Here is an 8,027-nt window from a genome sequence, read left to right as displayed (position 1 = left end):
CACCAAACTCAACCTGAGAGAAGGAGAGAGAGACAAACCACCAACAACATCTCTGTTGGATTTCTTTGAGTGCACATTCAGATGTTCAAATTTTGGCAAAATATTGGTGCACTGAGTCACACACACGACTCACTGCACCACACGTTACACCCAGCAGGACGCCGGACCTTGCGCCTTCTGGAGCGTCTGAGGGGCGCAGGCGCAATCAACGTCAGAGAGTAGTTGTGGGGGGATTCTGAACACGCACACATGAGACTTCACGTGAGATTACAATCATTTGCAGACTAAACTGTTGTCTCACTTTGTTGCTTCTGTGTCTGACGAGGTGCGAACCCCGAAGGAACTGACACCCCCCTCCTCCTCCTCCTCCTCTTCCTCTTCCTCCTCCTCCTGCTGCTGCTTCACCTCGTCGTGGTGCCGCAGCAGCAGCAGCAGCTCAACGCGGTGAATGCGTGCGTGCGTGCGTCCTGCCGCAGCAGCAGCAGCAGTAACGGCACCTGTCATTTTCAGGAGGAGCTGATAACCGTGTCAGGTGTGTGAAACAAGACGTTGTCGCGGAACATTTCACAGTCAAACACCGCGGGGATCCGTGAATACCGATGGCTCCACGTACAGATATTTGCGCCTGTGAAAATTACGCATCGGTAAGTTCCTTTTTGACTTGTTTTCACGCCTGCTGCGCGCTTTTCACTCACATCTTTATCCGCCGCGGCGGCTGCATCACAATCAGATGGCATGACGGCTTCTGCTCGGAACCCGTTTCTCCTTTAATTGACACTGGGAGTAAGAAAGATGTGGATGAACGTGGAGCGGTGGTTTAGAATAATAGACTGCAGCCTCTTGCTTTTGTTTTCCATGTGCAAAGCGAAGGTCATCCACATGGACTGGGGGATTTAAGCGGGATAAAAGGGGCATGGGGCAGGGGCAGGAGCGCAGAATTAGCCGATTGATTCTGCATCAACAAGGGAGGAGAAAAAAATCATTCATCATTAACTTGATTGTTATGAACACAGTTGTTTTATTCTTGTATCTTTCCTCTGCATTCATATGCTTACAAACACGGTGTCGTTTAAACAAATTACAAGAGAAATAGAGAGGTGTTTAAATGTCATTGGTGGTTTTTCCTGTTTGAATACAGCACATGGATATGAACTGCCAAGAAGTAATAGTGCTGAACGAGAGCGTTATTGCTCTAACATGCAATCTCCTTCTTCTTTTTTCCTTTCTTCCATTCTTTCTTTTTTTCTTTCCTTTTTTTTAACAGGCTTTGTATTTGGGTTAATTGTGTGCTTATCTCCTCGTGTCTTCAGTGGGCTCGTTTTAAAGCTGAGACTGAATTATTGATGCAAGGCGATATTCAAAGGAATTCAACACACACACACGAGGAGGGAGCTGACGTGATGAGACAGAGCTTTAAAATTCCTTTTTACACAGTGGAGATAAAACATTAAAGATGGTGCACAGACTTGACGAGAGCCCCCCCCCCTTGTTGTTGTCTGTCTGATCTGTCCCCACACACAAACACACATTCTTGTGCAGCATTAAGACACTCACCATAACATTAACCATCACAACTTAACTTAAACCCAATTCTAACCCATTGAAACCAAGAGGCTGATTTTAATTTTTGAACATTTTCCAGTTCTCCTTGATTAAAGCACATTTTGAATTTGAGCTGCAGAACACCATGTCTAATGCTGAGCAAAGAAAACACTCCCTTGCATTCTTGCCCCCAGGACAGTTTGATGTCAGCTAATCCCTCTGTTGTCTCCTGCGTTAGCGCGTCTTCACCAAAACAATGTGGATTCCTCCTCAATGCCAACTTCACTTGCAGATTCAAGCAACAAACCGATGCCGTGCACGCACAGGCATATTCATCTGTGTGCTGCAGCTCGTGTCTGACTGTGTTTTTAGTTTGAAACGTTTAATCCCGGCAGTTTAATTTCAGTCCTACTTGACACATAGTATCCTTTTCTATATCTCAGGGTTTTTCCTCCAAGCACGGTCTGTCCTCTTACTTGATGAAGCATCCGAGAGATGCTTTAGAGGTAATTGGATTCAGTACTGGAGGCAAGGGACACAGAGTGGAATTTGTCAGTGTGTGTATGCATGCATTAGAAGGTGTGCATATGTGTGTGTGTGTGTATTTGTTACCTCTTTAGGACCTTCTCTGGCATAAACACTGACCTTGTCAGGACCATGGAGATCAAAACCTGCTACTAATGAGCCAGAACCTCAGGTTTAGAGCTAAGATCTGAGCTGTGGACAGATGAAGTTTAGGGTGAGGCATGAACTGGTGATAGTTAAGGTAGAAGATAATGGTTTGTTTGTCTAAATGAATGCACAAACCTTTTTACCACCCTTTTCTGGTATAAACGTGACCTTTTTCAGGAGCAGTCGTCCTCATGGAGACCAAAGCCTGATCCTAATGAGGCAAAATCTAATTTCCCCAGGCTCTGGTTAGTTATGTTTAGGATGAGAGGAGTGGGGAGGTTAAGGTTAGGGATAATGAGATAAATGAACAAATCAAGTCAATGCAGTGTCCTAACAAGAATAGCAAAATGTGTGTGTGTGTGTGTGTATGTGTGTTGATGCAGGCCAGTGTGTGCTCTGTGTTTGCAGTGAATCATTGTTTTCAGGAAACTGTGCAGATGAGTAAGACACAAAGGCGGGGTTGTGTGTGTTTGGGGGTGGGGTTTAAATGACTTTTTTTTGATACACTATATAGGTAATTCCTCCTAAAAATATTCATTCATTGTAATTTAGTTATGTTTTCTGATGACGTGTAAAACCTCGGGAGGAGATTTGGTGTAGAAATTGTTTGTGTGTGTGCAAATCTGGACATAATATAGAGTATTTTATGTTTTTAATTATAATACAGCTATGAAAAAATAACCATTTACTGTGAACTGGCAAAGAATGTTGAGGTTTTCTTTATAAGGCAGAACTTATTATTATTGTTGATGAGTTTTTCTTAAAACGACAGATGATTAATGAAGTAATTTTAGCCAAACTAAATGAAATGAGACTTTTACATAAGATAAAGAGAATTGGCAATTGTTTTTTTGCTTGATTTGTCATTTTAATGTGGTTCTCCTACACACACACGTATACACATGGTCATTTAGAGTGCATTCATGTATAATAAATTAAACAATGGATACAAAATGGATGAAATTGGTGGGGAATGTGTTACTTTCCATATAAGACCCCTTTTTAGTTGTGGGGAATAATGTGAATCTTACAAGAAAATATGAATATTGACCATAATTACTGTGGTTGTGTTTAGTAAAAAATAAAAACAAACCAGAGGCTTAAATGTTCAATATGATTAAAATAGAGGCCTGATGGCTTTGACGTCAACACCGAGTAACGTCACAAATCAATAGCTGAATTTGCAGTATTCGCTGTTCCACACAACACCATATTGCACTGTATCATAACATAATACGGCACCAACAGGTAGAGCGACGTAACACAGTGATGAAAACTCTTGTGTTGTCTATTCTCTTACAGATTTGTATTCTCTGTGTTGTATTTCAGAGTCCTTGATGCTGTGAAGTGTGCTGACGCCGGGGGGACCGATTTTATTTAGTGCACCTCTGTGAACACACACACATAGATAGAGAGAGAGAGAGAGAGAGAGAGAGAGAGAGAGAGACATATATCGAGGGCCAATTTGATACGACCACTTCACCGGTGACAAATGAGAGGCTTCCTGCTGACTGCAATCTTTCTGCTGCCCTTGGTGAGTAGTCTGAGTGTGCATGCGTTTGTGTGTGTGTATGAGACGGGACTATACGTGACCATACAGCAATGTACAGCAATATATATATATATATATATATATATATATATATATATATATATATATATATATATATATATGTGTGTATATACATATATGTATATCCATATATGAGGGTGTGAGTGTGTTCACGTGTCTCTGTCACTGAGCCTCTTCTTTGGGTTTATATTCATGCGTGCATGCGGGTGATGTGCTTGTGTGACAGAATGAAGATCAGCAAGTGCCGCATCAGCACGTCGGCATACGTCTTACAGGTCCTGCATGGATCAGCTCTGTGTTTAGGCGAGCGGCCGGACGTTAAAACAATAACAGACTGAGCAGAGAGCTGCCTACCCCGTCTGCTCTGACTCACTTTTACTAGCAGTGGCATTGAAATAAAAAAGCAAAACAGAAGATTTGTGCAAAGCGACAGCAGCAATTTCCTTATATGTAAAAGCACAGCATATACACAGGCCTTGTGTGACCATGACTATTCATTCTTTAATTTAGATGTGGAGCTTGTGTTAGTGCTGCCAGGCTTCATATGTTTGACTGTCTGTTAGTTTACTCAAAAACAGCCAAACTGATTACCATGTCATTTTATGGGTGGGTGGGCTATGGAGTTTTGGATCAGATGAAGAAGGGTTTATTGCAAAATATGGTGTATACAACATGTTGGTTGAGGTGTGTGTCCTCTGAGAATGTCCTAGTTTCCTCGTGTGTGTTTTCGTGCAGAGACAAACTGTTGGAGCTGACGGTTACGAGCGAGACTGAAGCGAGTTCCCCCGCGTGACGTCGCAGTCACAAAAACGTTATTTTCTAACCTTTTACGTTAACGCTGGCGCCCTCTAACACATGTGAAGTGTTCCTCCAGCTGACATCATTGCACACTGCAGTCTCGGGCTGACCTTCAGCGACTGATGTGGCCGATACGACTGTTGTGATGTACTTATTGTGCATCAAATGGGTCTGTGTGGAGGGCCAGTGGTCTGCGACGTCAAATGGGAGTTTTATTATCTGTGCTGTCGCAGGGCTGTCTGTGGGAGCCACTGAGTTATCTGGTGCTTGACTATTGCCCGGGGGGTGGCCTATCATGACAGACATCTTTTCGGGAGAGCAGAGGAGAGGAGAGGTTGACTGTCCTTAGTCAATTGGCTGAATATCAGTGGTTATTTTGCTGGTTTGCTCCTTCGCAGGTCCTTAGTTTATACATGTTAGTCATGGTGGTGTGTTAAATCTAACAAACATGTCATGCTAAATCTGAAAAGATGTAATTGTGGCATCACTGCAGTGAATCCATTGCACTGTAGGCTAAACAACTAATCATTTTCAAATTGAACTTTCAATTTGAAGAAACGCAATTAGACAAAAGCAAAGGCTATGATTGAATCTTTCTGTCTTCTTATTGTTAGGGCTGCAACAAGTAATCAATAATCAACTGAAGAACTCACTAAATTTAATGCTAACTATTTGATAATCAGTGATAAAGTGTTTCTCCTCTGTGACAGTAAACTTTTAAGAACTGAGCATTTGAGGATGTCATCATTTTAATGTTTGAGTAACACTGACCAATTTTTATTTTCTCTGTTTTATGGATAAATAACTCACACACACACTCACTCACTCACTCATCTTCTACCACTGACACATTAAAATACATGGACTTTATGCACTTTGTTGTCTGCGTTGTGAATAAACAGAGAAATCCTGCACTTTTAACTTTTCACCGACGTTTTGTTTTCTTCGGTTTAGAGTTCTCAACGGGCCTGAAAATTACAACCCGACCCGGCTCACAGGTCTTTAAGCCCGACCCGGCCCGATACACCAGCATGGATTGCCTGCCGAACCCGACCCGGCCTGAAATACATTTTCCCATTGATCGAAACGGGGCTTTTTATTTGCAGCTCACGTCATCTGGCTCCTCCGGTGCCAGCTGCTGTGCAGTTAACAGGCGGGACTTCACACACTGTTGTACATTTGCCACCACACGTGAACAGCGATGATTCACATCAAACAACATATCATTTACAAACTGCAAGAAATATGTTTTATGAGCAGAAAAAATGAAGTCCGAGGCTGACCCGACCCGCCACATTTGCAGATTTTTTCTGACCAAAACAGGCCAAACCCGTTGAGAACTCTTTTTCAGTTAGAGAGATATCATTGGTATCATGGACCATGTATCCTGTATCGTATCATGAGATAACCAGTGATTCCCACTCCCACTTGCAATCTGTTAAGTCCCAAAAATGGCCTGATTAAAAAGCTGAACAACATGCACTTATATTTCTATCCAGGACTCTATTTATATATATATAAATAGTTATAATGAATAAAATCTAAGCTCACACCATAATCATACAGGCTTGTCTGCACTCATACCAAACAGATATTAGTCATCTGCATCCAATTATTTCTCTTTTCTGGGAAGCCTTGCCTAGTCGGTTACCAGCTGCTTAGCAACATAGATGCTTGGTATGGGCACAGGGTCTTTTCTTTGTAACAAGGCCAGTGTTGGTTTCATCAAATTATATCAAACAACATATAAAAGCAGAGGTGTTTACTATCCTGTTTTTTACTGGCAGTGTTGTTTTTGTAAAGCCATTACTGTGAAGCAGGGTTTGTATGTTGTCTGGAAATGGAATCACAGCAGATAAAAGCAGATAGCTCTGTTGAATACAATGCTGTGTGCGAAACGTTGAAATTCTTCCCACGTGCGGCGCGGCCGCGAAAGGAAGTGAATCTTAGGACATCTTAGCAGTCGCCTTCATGGCCTATCTTATCAAGGCAGCGAGGCCTGAAGTGAATTCATATTAGAGAGCAGAGAGATGGAGTGAAGAGGTTGCCATGGCTCACAGGACTGGGACATACAACCATACATACCTATCATTTTACAGTGAGCGTGAAAGGAGGAATTTTCAAGAAAGCAAAGACTGGTGAAAGGGAGATTTACAGAGAAGTTGACAGATGCACGGTGACTCCACTAGCTCTGGGTAAATATTTTTACCTGACTGCACCACAAAGGGAAAAAGCTGTTACTCCAAAGTGTTTCCTCTCTTGTCTGGTTGTAGCGACAGTGCACTGGCATTCTGGGACTGACTGGGACTGAAGTGAAGCTGAATTGGTGGTGGTTTGCAAATTCAACAAGTATTTAGGGCTGTAATCAATCATTTGATATCAACTGTTGAGGATGATTTGTCTCTGTGCATGTCCTCGCACAGAGCAAGACTGAACATGGGCGCTCAGATTTGCGGCTGAGACACAAATAGACTGCTGCCGTTGTTGCGGGCGAGTGCACCCGCAGTTATGAAACAAATCAATGATTATTAGAATAAAACATTGAAATATGCCAATTCTGATATGATCATGTACTCAAAACGGACGGAGCAACATAATGAAGACAAGTTAGCTTACCGTTTTTATATGATACGCCATGTTTGTAGTCGAGCTGTGATATATGATAAACTGTTGCTGGCAAACTTTGCATTTGACTTTTTTATCGGCATCTATTTTTTTTTTTTAAATGCTGCCACACTGCCGATGTCTTTGACATGGATGTTACAGGAGAATTGATTGTTGCCTAAATGCTCAAAATTAAATAAAACTGCCGGACATTCTTAAATCTTTCTGTGGTGTGGGTTGGGCTAATCCAAAATGCTGAGAACAAGGGGGGTGTTCTCCGAAGACACGCTGTTACCGACCAGTCGACCAGGACTTTACAGCCCTACAAGTATTTAATGAAAATATCTTGGGGATTTGACTCGCTCAAAGTGAGTCACTCGGTCATCTGATCAACAAATAAACACAAGACTAAGCTAATCTCAAAATTGTATTTCAGATTTAAAAAACTATGGCTCTCAGAGTGCAGGAGGAGGAGGATTCATCTAGTCATTTTCACATTTAATTTGTACTTTTAATGTGAATTCAATTCAAGGCGACATAGAATGATTGTATCGCACATATATGTTAGTTATGGAGGTCTACTTACATATATTAACTTGTTTTCATGGTTAAAAACCTCCTAGTCGCTGCAAACGAGCCGATCAAAATATCTCATCACTGACGCTCTCGTCAGCCGCGCTGTTTCAGACCAAAATCACACCCCCAGAACGTGGACTGTGTTGTGATTGGCCAGCCAACGAGAGCTTTCCCACTGTGCTGTGATTGGCCAGGTACCTGGAAGTGACGTAATAGATAGGCCAGCTCTCAGATACACAGCTCCCCCTCTGGCACGGTGGAT

The 8,027-nt window shown here is 42.2% G+C and overlaps 1 protein-coding gene across 2 annotated transcripts in view; it reads left to right on the top strand.

Moving 5' to 3' along the window:
- Positions 1–441: 441 nt before the first annotated feature.
- Positions 442–8,027, top strand: part of LOC122775619 (pituitary adenylate cyclase-activating polypeptide type I receptor-like) — a 32,381-nt gene continuing 24,795 nt past the window's right edge. For both annotated transcript variants that reach the window (XM_044035669.1, XM_044035659.1), the window contains exons 1-2: positions 442–644; positions 3,544–3,748. In XM_044035669.1, coding sequence (XP_043891604.1) covers positions 3,707–3,748 — 42 coding nt within the window. In that variant the 5' untranslated portion in view covers positions 442–644; positions 3,544–3,706. The remainder of the gene's footprint in view (positions 645–3,543; positions 3,749–8,027) is intronic.

The sequence above is a fragment of the Solea senegalensis genome, linkage group LG1, assembly GCF_019176455.1.
Source record: "Solea senegalensis isolate Sse05_10M linkage group LG1, IFAPA_SoseM_1, whole genome shotgun sequence".
Classification (NCBI taxonomy): Eukaryota; Metazoa; Chordata; class Actinopteri; order Pleuronectiformes; family Soleidae; genus Solea; species Solea senegalensis.
The sequence above is the reverse complement of the archived record's forward strand: the minus strand, read 5'-3'. Positions and strand labels throughout refer to the sequence as shown.